Raw genomic sequence first — 21980 nt, 5'->3', positions numbered from 1 at the left:
GGGACGTGACGGGTTGGGGAGGAGAGGGCCACCTGGGGCAGTAAAAAAAAAGAAAAGTTTTTTTACGTGAACATATATAAAAATTAATTTAGAAACCTTATAACCGATGATAACCTAAGGAAATAGAAGCTTTGTTGTCATTAATTAAATTCCTGTTTAATAATATTGAATATTTTAATAAAATTAAAAACCCTGTTTAACCGACATCTGCTTAACCAGCGGTACATAGTAAAGTTTTATAATTATAGTACTAAAAAAAACTCTTAGGTTTAGCCTAGTAAAATAAAATAACTGACTTTGTGACTACTATTAAATACTTTAATATCGTTTGTACACTTCAATTTAAATCATGTATCTCAAGAAATTTGTATTTAATAACATATTAAATTGTTCTATATATTTATCTACATCATATGACCAATTGATTGCAAAAGCGGTGTAAGTCAAACTTGGATTTTTGAAATATTAAAAAGTTTAGCGAAACTTATACATATATATATTTATATATCTTATAAAAATTAATTTTGATGAGAAAACAAGAACTCAGTTTTTCTCTCAACGCCTCATATATTGATATACATATGACTTGTGAAATTGATTTTTTTTTTTTTTTACTCTAAGCTAAAACTAACCGGCCCTCGAAATCAACTTGGATATACCGGCCCCGAACAGGACGCATAAACGAGAATCCACTGTAGATATCTTATCCTTAGCATCTTATCCCGAAGTTAGAATATCTCATCCTGTGACACCTAAGATATCTCAACTTCCTTAAAGAGAAGATAAATCAGGATGAGCACCTTGCAGAGCCTCCTAGCCATTACTAACTCCTGTTAACTATGATAAATCTCTCCTTTCCCCAGGTCCGGAAGGTCCGAGGTATTTCCCCATAACCTGGCCGTTACATATGTACCCTTTCCATAAGAATCGTTCCTGTTGCTAGGATTTATGTTTACAGCAGAGAACATGCTATGGAGTGTTAAAGGAGTGAAAGGATACTGTATGATGTCCAGTCCGGGTTGTATTTAGCATTGGGTTTTGCGCAGCGGCAGTTATATATACAAAGCCATGAGTATTCATAGAGTCATAAATTTGGTTCCTTCTGGGGGCTGTACAAATTACAAGTTCATTTTGGAATCTTGGTCTTCAGGACCTCGTAACAGGTTTCTGGAGGGGCAATATTAAGTTGAATAGGCTGCCAGTTCGTTCATTCCTTATTTTATATACATTTATTCCTCATATTTTGAAATGAAGATGATGAGATAGTAAACCTATATAGTGTCTTTGAATATTTATATGGAGGAAAATAAAATTTAATGACTGAGTTAAATGTTTTAATTCATTAGTACCCAAAACTGTGTGCATTTAGTGAATAATGAATTCTATTAAGTTGCAAAGAGTGGAACACGCAAGTCTCTCCTAGATTTGGATGAAACTTTTTTTAGGTGTCTTGGCCTTAAAATAATGAACAGTTGACAATATTAGCAGCCAACGCTTAACAAAACCCCCAAAAAACAATCAAGGAGTTTTTTGTGTCCGTAACACATTTTATTTTATATTAATATTCTGACAAAGATAAAAAAAAAGTAGATTAAATATAGCAACCATCAAATTATTCAAGCATCAAGCTTCGTAAGAGGGTAAGAGTACCAAAAATGTCAAATTACACCATAATATAGCGATTTTTTTTGGAGAAATTAGTAGTAAAAAAACTAAGACCTGATTTGGATTTCAAACACACACAAAAATTCATTGTTTTTTCTGAATGTTCTGCCATACTGATCAATATGATTTTCAAAAATAGTTTTTCATTTCCTCTTTTACATCAAGAGAGCATGTTAAGATATTTTAAAATTTCACAATAATGTAAAGTATTAAAAAAAAAAAAAAATAAGAAGGAACATTTCCTAGATTTAGTTTCGAAAACGAAAACCACAATCTCGGATCTCGTGATTCGAAGCGGGTTTTCAGTATGAAATTTTGACCCTACAATATTTTATATATGTATATATACATTTATTCATGAAATTAGAAATAACTTTTTTTTTTCGTATTCAGACCAGATCTTTTTTTTTATAAAACTAACTTTTCCCCCTCCGCTCATAGCATCTCTATTTGTAAGGAGTTTTCAATATTTTTATTATTCTTACAAGGCTTAAAATTTGAATATTTTAATTTTTTGTTGTTTTTTTCTTTGGCCATAAGGGCGTTTTAATACTGACTCGATTTTTCTATCTTCATCGATACCAAATATCAAATGAAACGGGTTTTTCAGAAGCAAATTTTATTATTAATATAAAGTAAATTGTATCCAATTAAGTCGCAACACTCTTTATTAAAACTTTTAAATGTCCAACGTATCCCAATGAGCTCTTGTTATCCTCAAGGACAATCTATTAAATACATTTTTTTTATTATAAACTCATTATTAACAACATTATTACTAATAAAGCTTACCTTAACTACAAATTCACACACTAACATCCAACTATATAAAATTTTTGCAGACTATTCTGCCAATTTATAATAAAATTAATCAATTAACTTATTAATAAAAAAAAGGGAATCATATTAATTTATTAATAAGCCCTCCTTATCTTATGTTTAATTTCCTATGAAATCCTTTTTATTTCTTGGGCTCAATTGTGGCTGTGGGCCTCTAATATTTCCACATATTTTGGATATCATATCCTTTTTAGATGAATTTCAATAGAAAGATATGGCGCAACGACATTTGGGAATTTACGAAACGAGGGAGTTAAAGATTAGCAGGATAAAAATGTTAAATGTTTAAAGAAACGTTTACTATATTCCATAGTCCCTGTCTGAAAATAAAACAACAAAATTCAAATATAAGAGCTGTACTACAACTTCAAGACTTGTTACTAGAAAAAGTGAATTAGAGAAAACATAATTGTGAGTAAAACTTTCAATTATTATCGAATTTCTAACCACGTTCACAGCTCCGATATAAGGAACAGTGTTAGACAAAATCTGACCAACTCCACTCGGTAACAAAAAAAAAACTTTTATTACGTAAATTATTGAGGAAAAATGAAGCAGAATTCTCTACTTGGAAAGCAATGAGTGGAAGAGACAAATTCTAACTGCATCCTTTCTGTGTGCAAGATAAAACTTCAATATTTCTTCCTATGCAACTCATTCATTACATCATATTTAATTCTCTATTTTAAACTTTCCCTATCCAGGCGACATCTATTTAGTCAAAATTTTACAGGCCGGATTAGTTCATCAGTCATCAAATTTAAAATCTAAATATTTTCTTTGCAACATATCATCTATATCTATATTTTTTTTATTGTTGATACAATAAAACAATAAATTATATGTAAAGGGGATGGTTAAGCTCAGCTAGTGAACTTTGAGCTATATTCTGGGCCCGGGTTCGAGTCTGGCTATGGAAAATAAATATTCATTTTGTTATGTCAGCAATAGTAGTCGACCATAATGTTATAAAGTCCTTCTCGGACTAAGTCTCTCTAAAGTGGATATTCTTAAATAACGGAAACAATTTATGGCAGAGCGCGATCGAGAACAAACCGTTGCTCTAAATCATACTATATACTCCTTCATATATTACATTGGTATAGTTTTTTAATTTTTTGTTTTAAAATAATGTTTATTTACGTAATAATGTGTTATAGTTATATCTAAGAGGTAATCTATTTTTTTTATAGTTTGCTTTAAATTCAATAACCCCAGGAGGTTTAGATACTTTCTTAAAAATAGAATATTAATGTTTAATTTCGATATTGATTGATCATAAAAGCGGAAACCATTGATGACTCAATCTATTTTTAATAGATCTGTGAAAATCACTAAACTAAATAATTTTACTGTCTTAACTTAGAGAAAGAATTTTAATCGAAGGCTATTGGTGACTCATCGATGAAAAGAATGAAATCACTCGTCAAAAATTACAATAGAATTATAAAATTGGTTTATTTTTTCATTTAATGTTCATTCTAGATTCTTTCATAAGCTGAGTCTAGACAGCTGCCTCATAATCGGTACAGGTTCAAATGTCCATTGCTACCTTGATCAGTTAATTCTTTCAAAAGGAAGTTGCTATAATTTATAGCAGAGGAGAAGTAGAATCTTAAATGTTTCAACAATTTTACTCAATTTGAATACATACCAAATTTCTGGGGAATGACCTCTAAAATTAGCCATTTTCCTAGATTTTTTTTGGAAAATAAAGTTTAAGAACAATTTTGGATACAATAACCTCCTCGAGTAATGTTTTACACCAATTTTTCGCAGTTTGAAATAGGTTTTCCGGGAGGGGATGATACTTCTTCCTACAATACCTAACGACCCTGCATATGAATCTTTATTTCCAATAACCCAATGTTGTTATTTATAACCATTTTATGGTGATTAATTTTAGAGAGCCAGAGGAAATGAGCTACATTAGTGCCTGTAAATGCTTTAAAAAAACAAGACTAATAAACACGATTTTTTTTTTAATTCGCAACATTCAGAAAACACCATACAGGAAAAAAGAAATCTCGCATAGGGTTATGTATGTGTCAAGAAATGTCAGCTTATATGCTTGGATTAAATATTGAGGGGTATGTCTTGGCTTGGTATGTCCGGTTGTCAACCTTGGACCACCATCACGACTTTCCTGCTAACTTATTAACATCACATTATTGTTTTTTTATTTCCTGCTAAATTTAATGTTAACCTGCGGTCATATACTGTATTAAAAAAAATGAGAAAATAGGTAGACCACCTTTGAGAGGAATTATAACGAAAATCATTCTTTACAATAAAACTTTCTTAAGAAAGTCATTGTAGCCTGAAAAGAATATATCTTTTTCTTTATCTTATAAATCTTATACTTAACTTATTTCTTCTTAAAGAAATAAGATACGAATCAGGGATATAAAATATTTTCAAACCAACCCTATGTATTTTTTTTTTCGTCTTCTTTTATATGTTTTTGATATTTAATTCTAAAAACTTATTTATTCATCTTATTTGAACTCCAACTCTATCTTGAATTAATCAGCATATATGATAAGCAGAAACAATCAATCTTTAAACCTTATATATAACTGGTTTTTATACTTATTTTATTGCAGTTTATGGCATTCGTAGTGTGAATATATCCTGGATAATGACTCAAGTAGTCTTAAGTTACTTGTTTTTCAAGTCTTAACCTTCTCCCCTTCATAAAGTGAAATAATGACCTACAAATAGAAACAATCATAAAACGAAATATCACAAAACATAACTCATATCAATACACAAATTATTTTTATAAATCACAGAACTAACAAGACAGGTCACATCGTCGGTTAGAGTTTAATGTAATAAAACATAAATGCAAAATACCTATATGTATACTGTACGGGATGTATAATGCGTGAATATTAACGTCAATCCAAGAAATTAATGAGTCATTTTAGGGGGTTTTCATTATTTCATAATTATAAATCATCATATTACCATTTTCTATAATTTCTAATTTTCTGCATATCTATTCCCCTTATGTATTTATAAAAATCGCTATAATCATCATTATTGGCTTGTAATAATAAAAACTTTAATTTCATATTTAAAAATTTTCAAACAAATGTTATTGTCATTGTAACAAAAACAGCAGTTTAGAAAGTTTCTCCTTATACTAAATATAGAATAATGTTTTTAATTTTACTAATGATCATTGTGATTTCATAAAGTAATAAGCAGAATAGACATGTAAACAATTTAAATTATAGAAAATGGTTATATTAAGCATGCCTGATGATGGAGTAATGGCCCTGAAACATTGTTATAATTGAATTAATGAAAATAACTTTCTTTAATGGAAAAATGTTTCACATCACCTCATTAAACATAAATAATTCTATCAACTGGGTAGTTTTTGAAAACCAACTACTCGTTTAGAAACTAATTTTATATACAGTCAGTATTTTGGAGATTTTTTTTTTTAAATGCCACTTTAAGTAAATTTGTACCTTTGTATCTTGCTGTTTTTTTTTAATACTAACATTTTCCACACTTTGCTATACTTGTTCTATTCTTTTAACAGAATAGAACTTAACCAATAATATTCTATTTACAATATTTACTTGTTTATTTTCTTATGTAACACTACGCATTGGTCAACAGAAAAAAAAGCTAAAAAAGCTATCTGACATCACCATGACAGATTTTATTTTTTATTTTTTACTTTTTAGGCAGAAGAGGCCTCTGAAGGACGTCGATCTGCTACTGCCAAGTTGGTCGTTACTGTGAAACCGAAAGACGCCAGTCCTCCAGTTCTTTCTGCATCCTCCAGGGAAGGTTTCGTCCAAGAGAATTCTCCAGTTGGTACAAAAGTATTAGACAAAGACGGGAAACCGATAAAGCTGAGTGTTACTGATGCCGATTTAGTGAGTATATCATATTCCAGAATTCTATTTGTTACTACTTTATATATCAATATTTATGTTCGCATTTTACTTTTATAAGATTTTCTTCTAAACGGCGCTTACGATTTTCATTAAACTCAGTAAATTGATCTAAAATTAAGTGGTTTCAAATACCAAATATGTATATTTAATCTTTTAATAGTTCACCGTTTTGCATTTTTATTAGTAGTGAAGAATTGATTAATACAAAGTATGAAAGGACTTGATAATTACCTCAAAGATATAAGAGAAACACAAATTTAGTTTGAAAATATTTCCAGAAAGAAAAGATACCAAAAATTTAATTTCAATAAATTCGTAGGAGATAATGAATGAAGAACAAAAAAAAAATATGTTCTAGTACGAATTTCATTGACTGTTTCTCCAGTCAGGTTAATGTTGTCAGGTTGACATATTTATTAAATAATTACTTTGTTAATCCTAGTTAACATATATTTGATGCTTACAGTTGACGGCATAATTAAATACATAAATCCTTTCTTAGTATTTTTAATATTGATTCTATAAAAATTTGGTCTTAGGAACATATAAATTTTAGTAAACTGTTATATTTTTGTCATACTTTTGGAAAAGAATAATGTTAAAAGTTGAGAAGGATAAATATTCTTAAAAGTACTTTTCTGAAAACTTTTTAGCTTGTTAATCTATCAATTGAAAGCTCATAGGGGATTGGAAAATTCATGGGTAAGTATAAATAATATAAAAATATCTATCCTGAAACGACTTACGATTAATTTAAACTCAAAGTAGAGTAATAAAATTATTATTTATTATTATTAAATCAAATAAAAACATAAAAAGGTTACTTAAAACAGGCAAATAATCAATTTATGCCGATTACTTTATTATTTTTTTCAATGCATTTATTAAGAATAAATTTATATATTTTTCTGTATCAAAAATCATTCAAAATATTTCACGGTTCATAATTGCATTATGTTTGGTATTTATAATTGCATAATCAATACTAGGTTCATTAACTTTGAAATAAAAAAACTTGAATTTGAGATGTGCCCATTGTCCTGGCTTCATTGACTGATTTCAGTGACTTACAGCTATGAATGCTACTTTTTGGAATTCATAATTCAGTTATAGTCTATTTTTCTAGGACTTGTCATTATGAAGCTGTATCTGTATAATATTACATTATATTATAAAGATACAATCACAAACTAAAAAATATATATTATAAACTAAATATTTATAGCGATTAATTTGACAATTTTTGATTAATCAATACAGAAAATCAAATTAACGAAGAGAGAAAAATATTTCCCAATTTTCCATAAAAATCCATCATTTAATACATTTGAGTCTCCACAGACTGTTAGGGAAATTCTGATGCCTCTCATTATGATGTCTTCTCAATAAATAGATGACGGATTCTTACAGGCAATTGCATACTGGACGCACCAGATCAAAACAATGCCCGATATGAAAACTATCCCATCCCATTGAAAATATTAGTGTTGGTTGCGCAGAAGAACTGTAAAAGTAAAAAAAAATAACTAAACCCTAAAAATCACAGAGAAAATTAAATCAATATTGACCAAAAGATGTTTATCAGCATTAACTAATTAGATTTCTATTGCTGGTCAATGAATTCTGTTGACTGTTAATAAATTAAATAAATTAAGCATTGTAAACAAAAAAAAGTTCTTAATTCTTGATTACATGTAACAAAATAAAATAATGGAATGGGGTTAGCTAAAAGGATTATCATATTGCTTGAATGCCCGGCATCTTAGCAGAGCTGAGGGAGTGACTTGTTTTCGCTCAGTAGATTCAGCGAAATGTCCTCTATGCAACATAGAGACATGGATGGAGACCATCTTTTGGCATGCTTTGGTCTGGAAGATATTCAGCATGGATTCGGACCGACTAAGGACAAAAGTAATCTAATATTGGACTGCGGGAGGGAAAATGGTAATAGTCTACTTTCTGTGCCGTAGGAAAAAAAAATGGCTACGTATGATTATTTATGTTAAATTTAGTCTGTTGATTAAAAAATTTAAAAATAAAATTTTAATTTTCTAATGAATTGGTGGGTTGATTTCTGAAAAGTCTTGTAGAACTGTTCATTGAAGCCTTCCTTGTCCTCTCATTGTATACCATCATCCTCTCGGTTCTTCCGCATGGGTTGGTCTAATGTTACTCAGACATGGTCATTTGACTTTGATTACCTGGATACAATACCCATACTAGTTGAGTAAATTCCCCATCATAGATGGCGCTTATTTCTCTTGAATTGCTGATTAGGAAATAATAATTTTGAGTTATGTCTCTTGAAGATTCATTCTTAAACATTTACTATGAGAAAGAAGAGGGGGTGTTTAAACATGTGTAGGGGGACGGACACCTTATGATACATACAATTTTTTATTTTGTAGGAAGATAGTCCTGTTAGTGGTCAATAAAGGTATCAGAATAAAAGAAGAAAACTATTTATTATTGACGAACGTTTCGCCCCTCTTTACAAGGTTTCATCAGAGCTGTCAGGTTGATGCAAATATTACAAATATGTGGGGCTAAACCTTGGTTAACAATAAATAGTTTTCTTCTACTATTTGGATACCATTATTGACTGCCACCCGGGCTATCTTCCTGTAATCATACGGTCAACTATCTTCTTCCAATTTTATGTATATATATATTTGTTTTAAATGTTTTTTATCTTAAGCTTTCAAGGTAGACTTCTATGGAATTTTTTAACGATTTATTGCTGTGTGCGATGATGACCCTGGTTGTTGAAAAATCAATTGATATTGAACATAAAAACCTACACAATTTACTATAATTATAATGTTAAACTAATACTTCCTGGATATCTTCACAGGGACCAGAGGATCCTAAGCCCTCCTACACCTTCGAACTTACGAACCACCTTTTTGACGTAGACAACGAAGGCTACCTGGTCGTGGCCAGCGAGAAGAACCTCGACCGAGATCCTCCAAGTCCAGGAAGATTCAATTTTCAGGTCAGTGTATTATTCGTAGTAATAGATCTTATTCGTTAAAACTTTTTTTATATATTATATTTAGTGTTGTATGTTATATATGTAATATTTAATTTTTTAAAAAATCTGTACCCCCTACAATCTACGAAGAGACATGTGTGCAGTACTTAAATAGGAAGTACTGTTACAAGACCAACGGTTGTACAAGGGGATTATTTGGTTAGAATTACGCTCAAGTACCAGTTTTTACCCAATCAAGGGTACCCATTTTATAAGGCTGGGTGGACCTGGAGGACTCCCGAACCCACAGGACTGACTCACGGCTACAGTGAAACATAATAATTAGCTGTCAGAGCGGGATTCGAACACCGGTCATTGGAGTTAGCAGCACAGTGCCTTACCACTGAGCTATCCTCTCCATGTAATATGTAATGTATTATGAAAATCATGTTTCTCTCGAATAAAGTCAATGCAAATACTCTCAAATTAACATTTATTTGATGAGACAAGTCTTAGCTAGTTCCGTTTCTTCTTCGTCATAATATTGAAATAAATTTATTTTTATAAAAATTAGTGCATAGATAAATTTCTAAAACTATCAGATTGAAGTTAAAATAAATAAATATCCAATACACCTTCTTTTGTTATAAAATGACCAATTCTATTATAGCCATACAAAAATTTATCCAAATCATTTAGATCCATAAACTTACTACATATTTATGATAAATTATTAGAATTATTTTTTATTTATATAGTTGTTTGAGAGTGGTTTAGTTTCTTTTTAAAACAATTTTGATCTCTTTTCTCTCAACTTTATTGTTTTTTAACATCCGACGTTTCGACCTCTCAGGTCATTCTCAAGGATTCCTTATTCTTTCTTCATTCCTTTTTTTCCCTTAAAATTCATTACTGCCGGCTAATGGCCTTTGTCCCAATAATTTCTTCTATTAAATTATTTCCTAAATTTAAAACTTTCAATAACCACTTTTATGTTCATTAACAAACCCCAAACAGAACCTACCTTGACCTGAGAGGTCGAAACGTCGGATGTTAAAAAACAATAAAGTTGAGAGAAAAGAGATCAAAATTGTTTTAAAAAGAAGATAAATTATTAGTTAAAACTCAAAAGGCAAATAGTAAGTAAACCTTTCTTGGCAACATGTCGAAATTAAAACCAGTTTTAGATAGGTGTAACATATAAGCTAACTATTTCAATATGATTCAGTCCAAACCTCGGCGTCCTCACGATATGAATATTCATGAAAAAATTATTTAAAGCTTTACTTGTATACGTGAAAAATATTTACATAAGTGAAATTAAACAAGATCACATATGTCCCAGAAGCTGCATGAGGTGAAAAAAACATTTTATGACTTTTATAACAATTTAATTTATATTGTAGCATATTGTTAAAGTACTAATCTTGAAGTTATTTATTACTTTTATGATTTAATAAAGTTAAATTTAAATATATATTATTTATTTATATTAGTATTTATAGTTATGACAAATAAAAAATATCACCAAACAAAGATGATTCCAGCATAACTTATTCTTAACTGCTATGAAAGGTTATAATAACAATAATAGCAATAAATTCTTTATTTATTCTTTATTTATGATTCTCTTAGAATCAGATAGTTATGGTGTATGTTATAATTTAAAACAATAGATAAGTGAGGGTAAGTTAAGCTTTCACTAACTTTACAATACAATTGAAGGTTTTCACTTAACAATAACTTTTCAGTTTTAAAAATGTCAACATATAAACATTTTATGCGTTTTTTAAACAAATTAAAAAGTTTTCCAAACAATAGTTAATCAATTATTAAATATAGTTTGAGATTTAAGTTGTAGTTGATTTTTTTTTTCGAAAACAGTCAAAATAAATCAATAAAAAAAAATAACCAATAAGGATAACCTATTTCTAGGGATGATAATCCCTTGGTATCAGGTCCGGACTATATGGTGGATGCATCAAAACTTCCCAACCAAGCTTCTTTGCTTGCGAGTGACTATAGATGTGGTCTGGCATTGTCTTGATGGAACACGATACCTCTCCTGTTGGCCAACTTGGGCCGTTTCTGGTCAATCGCTAGCTTCAAATAGTTTAGTTATGGACAATAAAGATCCGAATTAAGTTTTTGGCCATATAGAAGCTACTCATAATAAATTATTCCTTTCCCGTCCCACCAAATGCACAGCAGAACCTTCCTGGCCGTTAGTCCAGAGACCTGTTTCATAATAAAGTACAAACTAAAACTATTAGTCTTGTAGATTTATCTTAATTCAATTACACAGACTTGTACAATAGTAACTTGTACTTCAGTATTTTTTAATTCCTGTAATATCACTAATAATTATCCCTATCATGAAAAAAATAAGTATTAGTGCAATTACCACACTAGTTTCTACACTTGTACTATGAACAAATACTATTAGCTTTCATTATGAAACAGGGCCCTGGTTTGGCCACCGTTTGAGTTGCTTCACCGTACAATGTTGTCATATGTGTGATCCTTTTTTCATCCCTAGTCACCAACCGTTAAAGAAATGGGTCGATTTCATTCCGTTTGGCCAAGGCTTCGCAGATGGAATTTCGATCCATCATGTTTTTTTATGCTAATTGATGTGGATACCCAAACATCAAGATTCTTTTTGAACTCAGCTTTGTGCAAATGGTTTAAAACTGTTTTATGGTCAATCTTTAGCTCCTGGGCGATGCTACGACTATTAACTTGCCAACATCGATTATTTCTGTGATATTATCGACATTTTCGACGACGGGCTTGCTAGTGCGAAACCTAAATTGCGCGCAATTATCGGGACCATAAACGCCATTTAGAATTTCGGATACCTGGCTTGAATTTTCGCCTTCATAAAAAAAAAAAAAAACAATGTATATAATGCATCGAATTTTCTATTTTTTAACTTCCATCTTTAACACCCTGTAACTCACAACTGAATGGGCCAAACAAAAAACAGCAAATGATTTTTTTTAGTGCGAAATGTCCTTGACAACGAGTATAAATCTGAAATTTTTTGATCGATACTTAACTAGATATCGATCGCTACAGCCATCTACCGAAAAAATAATGGAGTTCTTTTTCCCCAACCTAATATGTGTATATATTATACCAATATTAAAATATTCATTAATAGTCAAACAATCATACCATTTTTATCTTATCTAATATTTCGTTACTAAAATAATAAGTTAGACTAGTATTCTTAGAGGTCTACTACTGGGTAGTTTCTCTACATCCTGTATCATATCATTATGATCAAATTTACTTGTTGTATTTTTTTTGTACAGTTGTAAATATCAATAAATAAATAAATAAAAAAAATAGACTAGTATTCAGTGCCTAAGTGATATTTCTAAAAGCACTATTTTTAGAGTTATAAAACCGATCCTATTTGTACTGAGAAGCTCAGTAAATATTGCAACAGTTTATTATCAGTTAGTTGAAGAAAGACATTAAACGTTTACTGTTCCATTGGCCTTGAAGCTGTGATCGCTTATTTCCAATAGTAAAGTTCAGATTACGCTCGGCTCGATTTATCTCAGTATTAATTTTCCTTTTATGTATTCTAGGAATTGATAAAATAAAGTATAATATATGTAAATATGACTGATGTCTGTAATTTGTAAGAGGTATCGCGGATATGCATAGTAAAGATAAGATTCTCTTAATCGTTTTCTGTCATGTTAAGTTAAGGAATACTGTAATCCTGGTGATTCTTTCAGAGCATCTATATAGGAGAAGCTACTCAGTTATGCTCAAGAGACTGAATGAGCCCTCTGTCGAATATTCCGAGGGTATTTTCCTTATATATAAAAGGCATACTTACTTCAAAAAATAAAAGTCAAGTGTATGGAGTATGAGATCATCTTTAATACTCCAGTAGTTCTACCTCCTTTTGGACAATAAGAAGTCGCATGTAATATGTTAAAAATCTCTTATCTTATTAATTTTTATTAATTCTTATCTTAGTATTTTTCTGATTATATTCATAAGATTGCTTCAAAATATATAAAAATTAATATAAATATATAATATAAATGTAATCCATGAAATAATAAATCAATGTACGAAAATTTTGAAATAACTATATATATTAATAAATAATTCAAATTTTATCCATTATAGTCTCAAAACCTTTTATTTCTCTTATAATAGAAATAAATAAATATATAAAATAAATGTGTAAGAGAAATAAAAGGTTTTGAGACTACAATGGATAAAATTTGAATTATTTATTAAAAAAATTACCAGTCTCAAGAAAATATTAAGATTATAAATTAACTTAATATAATTTATAAATACCTTCGAAGGCTAGACTGGAGTTATCCCCAAGAGGAGACAAAAGGAAATTATTTCACCCCAATTTAGGATTACTTTAATGAAAAATAAGTATACTTCCTTGTCAAAATTGATGAGTCTGTCAGGTATAGGTAGGAGGAATAAAAAATGGCGGTTGTTTCAAAACGTTAAATTTTTCATTCGTAGCTCTATATCTTTAAAACTACCTACAACACTGGAAAACCTAAGAGAACATCATTTAACGTAAACTAAATTTACGAACTTATGAGCCTTAATAGAGCTATTTACAATCAATAGTTCTAGAGATATAGCTTTTTAAAAAGCAATATTTCAAAAAAGGTTGTACAGAACGTACTGAAAGATCAGTAGTTAGTAAATTTATTTTGAGAAATCTATATCTCAGGAACTATGAGACGTATAGATATTAATTATCATTCACATTAAACCTAGTTTAATGTACTATAATATAGTTTATGTCCTTTATCTTCGTAGGAGTAGTAGTTTTCTTGATATTGGCTAAAACAAATTGATTTATAGTCGTTCGGACAAAATTTCATGTACCAAATTTATATTTATACACGAATATCATAAAAAACTACCCCTACGAAGATACGTGTCATAAACTACTTTATAGTAAGTTAAATTACCTTCATTTTGAGTTCTAGCAGACATATGCACGTCTTAAGGTTCTAGAGATATATTTTTCAAAAAATCAAACATTTTATCCGAACAACTATAAATTAACATTTTGTGAATTTATTTAGCAAATATCAAAATTACTATTCCTACGAAGATGAAGGTCATAAACTACTTTATAGTACATTAAACTAGCTTTAATTTGAGTGCTAATAGACATCTATACGTCTCATAGTTCCTGAGATATAAATTTCTCAAAATAAATTCACTAACTCCTAATATTTCATTACATTTTTTGTGAAATGTTGCTTTTTAAAAAGCTATATCTCGAGAACCATTGAACGTAAATAGCTCTATTAGGGCTAATATTTTAGCAAATTTACACTACTTTAAATAATGCTCCATTAATTTTTCCAGTGTTGTTGGTAGTTCTAAAGGTATAGAGCTCCGAATGAATTTTTTTTTTTTTAGCGCTTTGAAATATGCCATTTTTTATTCCCCCTATCTTTACTTGGCAGACTCGTCAAGTTTGACTAGTAATAATACTTAGTTCTCATTAAAGTAATAAAAAATTGGGATGAAGCAGCTGCCTTTTTACACTCCCCCTCTTGTACTATAACTTATTCCTTTAGAAAGTGTAGGCGACTATGGCGAAATGTCCGTTGGGAGTTTATTAACTAACTGAGAGCTAATAGAATGAGATATCCACTTTCTATAGCCGCTACTGAACAAGTAGTCTCCTAGCCATAACTGTCCTCTCAGCCGTGTACTGTAGGATCTATACGAGTCCTTTTGGTCTGTAGATGATAATTAAATTCCCTTTCTAGTCTTGTCTGAATAACGATTGGGATTGGTCAGTTCTCGCATTGAGGTTTTTCTTAATACCAAGTTGCTTTAATGCACATTCACTGCTTTCATATTAGATTGTTTCAATAATTATAGTCAATTTTTACTAAAAGAAAATACTGAATATCGACTTTTAAAGACAAGGCAACAAAATTCTTCTCTTAAAAATAACACTAATTAATATTTGAATAATTACTGACATCAAAATATGTTAGATATATTTTTTTATAAATGAAATGTACTCTATATTTTAGGAATTATTTATTCCTATGTTTCTGGTGGCCGCGGTTCTAAGGCGGATGGGTTTTCCAGAAATAGCATTTATTATATTTTTGTCTATTTCTATTTCTATTTCTATTATACATCTCTATCGGTTCCTAATGGAAACCGACCTATGATTCTTAGAAATGTATTAATTATTTATTTAGACCAAGAACTAGATACCAAAAACTCACTTGCTATGGTATGCTAAATATGATTGTGTATAAATAATCATTTAATATCCTTTCCAATGGTGTGTTATTCACTAATTTACTAAGCTATGCTAATCAGGTAGCATACTGGGTATTTAAACTATAAAATCAAGTCAAGGTAATGTTAGATTGAATTTACAGTTATTTACACTTGAGATAGCTTTATAATTATAGAGAGCTTAATAAACCTGTTGATTATAATTTAACTTTCATTAATATGATATTGGATTAAGAACCGGGGGTTACCACACTAATTCTATTGATTCTAAGATCTAATTAATTTCATTTCATTTCATTGGTTGGTCCTATTTTTGGGCGTAGAACAGAACATTAATAATGAAAAAATTAATGTGGCATCTATTCCTTTGACCTTTGTTACTTTATGGATCAGCGTTGTAAGTAAGTCGGTAAAGTATAACTTATGCTGTTTGACGAGAACAAGTCTATCTAACTTCGGCTGTCCTAAAAGCTTAACCAGATATCCTCCCAAAAGTCCTTTCAAGCCATTTTAAATACACAGCATTATACTCTAATATTTTAAAATTGAAGTTCACTAGTAGTATTTCTTTAAAAAAAAAAACCAAAAACTAATTAAAATTATTTCAATTTTCATAAATTTATATGAGGGAGGTATATTGTGATCGTAGAACAATTTGAATCTGTTTCCAACAAAAATACATGTTTTAAGGACTCCTGATTCCGTATAACCAGGTCTAGCAAAACGGTCTGTGGCATTGTCCGTATGTGTATTTGAACAGTCTTGCTCAAATACGAAACTGAAATCACGTATTTAAAACAGGTATATACTCGATATGTTACCTGTCTTGCGCTACTGCCTTCCTGTTGTAGCAATGTAGCTCTTTCGCATCTTTGTCGATTCTGTCTATCCATCTGGTTTTTGGCCTTCCACATGGTCCCTTGCCAACTATACTGGCATTCATTGTTGTGTCCTGTTGGATTGCTTCGTGTTACTGGTTCCTCCTATCTTAACCTCCTTCCTTTCATATCATGAGATATTCATTGACCAGTCTCTGCAAGCAGTTCACTCTTAGTTCTTCTCCTCCATCTGTTAAGGCTCTGATCCCAAATCGCTCCTGTAATTTGCACGTAGGACTTTCCGTTTAAATCGAGAGAAAGGAGTCAATATCTCGTGATATAAAGGCAAAGAGGTAAAGATGGGTGAGACATGTGGCTCCAAACAAACCATCAGGACACCTTCACGCAACAATGAATGCCAGTTGGAAAGAGACCTTGTGGGAGGCCAAAAACCAGATGGATAGGCAGAATCGACAAAGATGCGAAAAAGATGCATGCAACAAACTGGAAAGCATTTGGCCAAAACAGGCAGGCTTGGAAAAGGCGGACGAATATCTACAAGGTCTGTAGAGCAACACTGTTATTTATCTTATTCGAGTTGTTATATACGATTTTTATTAAATATGTGGGCATAAGATAGATGATATATCGCTATGTATTGTCTCGAGATTTAGTCAGGATGCCAGGGATAATCGCTTAAGGCAATTATCCAAAATAAGTTAATTAATTAATTTATATTGAGTCCTGCAAAACTATTATTATAATTGGATTCTTTTCCAAAGGCTTATTGTGTGTTTACTTGTTACCAATTAAATACCTTTATTTTTATAAAATATCGTTACCATTAATTATATAATATAGTATGGGTTGGTATTGTGTAATATGACAGTAAATAAACTACATAAAGGAAATAAGTATTTATTCACAATTTATTGATAAATGATGTTATTATAATGATTGAAATTATTTATGCCGTGGGATGTAGTTCCATAGGTGTCGTCTTGTTCATAAGGGATAGCGCCCAGGTCTCATAGCCCTTCTTAGGACTCTCTTCGGTCTTCTTACTTCTGCGTCTTCGTCTTCACTTTGCTCTCATTACTTCTGCCCCCACTTGTTTCAAAAAGAGGGCTCGCCTTTTGGGATTTCCTCATTGGCTATCATCAGCCACGCCCAAGAAAAATACGTTACAAGGGATTGTTACTAGTGTTGTTTATAATTGACCAGCCTACCGACAAAGTCAGCAACCAATACCTCTTTTTAATAGATTTGTTCAACAAGAACCTTTTCAGGTGTGCATTAACCTGCGAAGTGCTCTTTGTTGACAGGTACATACACGGCACAGGTATGACAAGAAATATAGCAAAGACCTTTATAATATTAATAATTGTTAATATTATTACATTTAATCATATCGATACATTTAATTCAAAACTTGTCAAATACTGAATAAAGTTTGATACAAGCAAAGAGTGCGGTATATTAAGTATTTTTTTACGTGATGTTTATGTCACTTATCATTAATAACTTAGGAAATGAGAAAGAATTTTTTCTTATGACAGTAAATTGTGTATCTATTTGTTTTTCATGATTATTCATCTGTAAAATTCATTATACCTTGCTCTATAGTTATTTTAGCTATACTTAATGATGTATTTTTTCATAAGCATATCTTTATCTTTTTTTTATATCAGTTGAAATTACAAAGTTTTTACACAGAAAGACACATAAAATTGATATTACATCAAACCTTTTTGTTATCTTCGATAAAATTACGATTGTAAATCTGGAATGTCTAATCTAAATTCCGTTTCGGTCCTTGATAAGGTTTTCATTCGACTCAAGATAAAGATAAATGAGAGGTAATAAAATATTGGGACGATAACACAATCTATTCTTCTCGGTTTTCCAATAAACTCCAATTGTTTTCTCCTGAAACTGGATAACTGGTTATATCTCATGCCTATTTACAAGTATAATTTAATGCTTATAATCCTCCATGAATAAGCTTATTTTATAACCAGAAGAATTGTTGATAACCGTCTCAAACCGAAATATAAATAAAACACTAATATTGAACACTAACTTTAAATATTTCAGGTTGATGTATTTCATTACATTCAAAATGTATTTAGTCCAACTGTATTTTACACGGAAAGCTAAACAATTGTTTTATTGTATGTAAATTTCTATAAATTAATTAATCATTTTTCATTTTTAATCAGCGATATAACATATTCAGTTGGATGTATTTGGCATTGTGAGAATATTAACCTCATTAAAATGTAACAAAATCGAAAATATCAAAATTTACACTTACGTCACTTTGGCTTTTGTACCGACTATATAGTAGTCAGTTTTCATGATTTCTTTATCCATATATTAATAATATCGAATAAAAGACTTGTAATATGTGAGAGGGAGACTGTAATATTATTTTGTCCCGGACTCGGGTTTAGCTGACGTACAGTCGAGATCAAAAACCAACATTCTGAAATTTAATCTTAACTTGAAATTAAATTTCTTACAAATCGATTTTTTTTTATTAGCATTAATTAGAGAATAATAATAAAGTGAACCTGAAGGTTCAATGTCGATACTACTTATCCTTCTCTAGATACATCCATTCAGTGACGCTCCTCCAAATCCTAAAATTTTTATAAATTTCGGGAATAATGTTCCTTAACTTATATTTAAGCTAATTTCCCCATCCTTGATTCCAACCACATAATCCCAGATCACCAGTTTGGATTCCGAACATCCCACTCCACTATCCAGCAATGCCATCGTGTGGTTGATGTAATCTCGTCAAGATACACGTTTTATTTTTTTTTCAAAATTTTTTAATTTTTGCTTTCTTATAAAGACCACAATAGATTCAAAAAGAAAAAAATGTATGTAGTTCCAAGTTATATAATTTAGATTATATTCCGGCGAAATTCTAAGATGGGTGATTTGATTTGATGATTTGATCACGGGTAAATTAAATCTAGATGCTGAATAGTTGCTATAACTCTTTAAATCATAAAATAAGAGTTTTATCCCATTTTCATTTTAAATTTTTAATATTCATTCATAGTTACAGGATATGGAATTCATTAATTAATATGAAACATTTCATTTTATTAAAATGTCCTATAATTGGCAAAAAATGCTGTTTTTGAATTAAAAAAATAACATATATTTTCTAGTAACTATCGTTACAGAAAATTCAATTTATTATTTGTATTAAGAAATTGAAAACAATTAGGAAACATTTATAGTTTTTAATTGTCATGTGACATTGCAAGTGAAAGCAGGTTCAATAAGATTTAAAATGAGCTATAAAAGCATCCCACTTAAACCAATGGATTTTTAAAAAAAATTTCATGAAAATTAAAATATAGTTTATGATCTTGCAACTCACGCATTTTATTTACCTAAAACTCCAATGTTTCAGCTAAAATAATCGAAAAAAAAACTTTTTTTGGCGCTCTGGTACTTTTTACTCTTACAATGACTCAGACTTAGTTAGGTAATAATAAATTAAATAATTCACTTATTTATCGTTAATTTGTGGTGAATAGGAACAAACCTGTGTAAATTAAAACTCAATAGCTGGATTTTAATTTATCGTATTTTTTTCAAGCTAATCCACAGCCACATGGTGATTTTTTCCTGATTATCTGCATGTGACCAACCTATTGTAACCATTGTGGGGGGTCAAGTTTTTCATTTTGTGGGACCGCCACTTAATGAAAAAGTCAACGCCTCAGGCCGGATTCGAACCGGCGCCGTCCGCAGTTTTCAGAACGTTAGACCTATGCCTAACCATCTGAGCTAGAACTGCCTATCGTATTTTTGTCAGTTGTTAGGATCACTGTTAGGCGGTGGTACAGCCGAATTCTGTGCCTGGCGCATAGCCCAAATCATCAGCATCTTATGTAGATATTATTCAAAATAATTTTTTGTGTCGTATTTTTATCGCCTGAGGTTAATTGAGTTTTCTTGTAAAACAATCAATACAAACTTAATTGGCATCGGCGATACATAGTTATTATACTCCCGAGTGTCCTTCGATCTGTTCTCGCCTAAAATAAAACAAATACTGTCAGATAAATTAATCATGTATAATTACTTTATCGGCTGGTATAATTAAGACATCGCCCCAATACGTAGTCTCCTATAATTAAAAAAAAATCCACTTCCGAATCATTTGTCACAGCACCCACTGGTCTCGAAACTCGCAAAAAGAGGCTGTGCAGATGACATATCGAAAGCCTTAGCAGGATCGAAAAGGGATCAATGATTAGAGCGCGGCAGGAGACTATGCTGCTATTATCCTGTCAGTACGCTGGATAGTATTTTATGCCCTGGTCCAAAAGGACTGAGCAGTTAATTTCAGTAATTAATTACCGGTGAAATGTGTGATAAATGGCGTTTAATCAGTAGGTTGGTGATCAAAAAGCTACATCTCACCTCGTGTCCTTCGGCTAATTTAATATTTCTCTCATACTGTTTGTCATGATTTTTTTAGAACTGTTTTATTCACTTGTCTGTGCTAACGGAATTGTTTATTGGGTATGATTCCACAATTATCTGTAACCTGCATAGTGCAATGCAAACAGCACTTAATGATTAGAATGCAAATCATGTTTTCATACATGTAAAACCATCGTACCTAATTGGGTTATAATAATACTTTAGTGGTCTATTTCAAATGTATATACCATCCATTAACAATTTTGAACCATTAAATATTTTTAATCGAGGACAGTGATCGTCAAAACTAGAAAAGTTAAAGGTCCATCATTTAAAGGATCGGAAAAAGTTCAAGGAACCATAGTTAGATTTGATAAAAATTTATCAAATTACGAATACACCTATATATACACATTTTTTAAAATAATATATCTATATATAATTCAAACGTAAATATTTAGTGGCAGCAATCTTATTGTAATAAATGGGAACTATGTGCTTACATTTACTAAGAAAATTTCTCATCGGTTAATCGGTAAAGGTTTCTTAATTATTTTTTAATAATGTCCAAAGTGGCAGCAAAGGTTTAATCCGGGAACCCGGGTATTTAAGGCTATAACTTTGGGTCATCAATAAATGCATAAACAGCAGAATTGTTAAAATCATATTTTATTGAACTTTAAAAAAGTAATAAACATTAAAAAAATAATAAATGTTAAACATTAACAAGAAATTGAGCGCTGAGTTGAGGGAACTCGATAGTTGGATGAAGTTTGCTCACTCATGAATGTTGAGCGGTATATACTAAGGATTGCTAAATGCAAACTTTTTAAATCGATGTTTGAATCAGGTAAGCTCTTCTAAGCATTAAAGATAATTTTGTCTGTTTTTGTTATTTTTTTATTGCTATTAGTATCTTATTAGCGCACTTGCTCAGCCTCCACTGGCCCCTACCAGTGATGCGGCGAGAGGGATGCGCTGGGATCTCTTGAGCTCTGCTCTACCCCTCACACGTGG

General features: G+C 30.6%; 1 protein-coding gene across 4 annotated transcripts in view; it reads left to right on the top strand.

Moving 5' to 3' along the window:
* The window catches only part of LOC106681895 (cadherin-99C), a 430333-nt gene that overhangs the window by 380209 nt on the left and 28144 nt on the right, over nt 1-21980 (top strand). For all 4 annotated transcript variants that reach the window (XM_014422456.2, XM_014422457.2, XM_014422455.2 and 1 more), the window contains 2 exons: nt 6213-6407; nt 9283-9423. In XM_014422456.2, coding sequence (XP_014277942.1) covers nt 6213-6407; nt 9283-9423 — 336 coding nt within the window. The remainder of the gene's footprint in view (nt 1-6212; nt 6408-9282; nt 9424-21980) is intronic.

This window comes from Halyomorpha halys, unplaced genomic scaffold, assembly GCF_000696795.3.
Source record: "Halyomorpha halys isolate HHAL.00 unplaced genomic scaffold, Hhal_1.1 Scaffold373.1, whole genome shotgun sequence".
NCBI classification, from domain to species: domain Eukaryota; kingdom Metazoa; phylum Arthropoda; class Insecta; order Hemiptera; family Pentatomidae; genus Halyomorpha; species Halyomorpha halys.
Note: the sequence above shows the minus strand (reverse complement) of the source record. Positions and strands in the feature narration are given on the sequence as shown.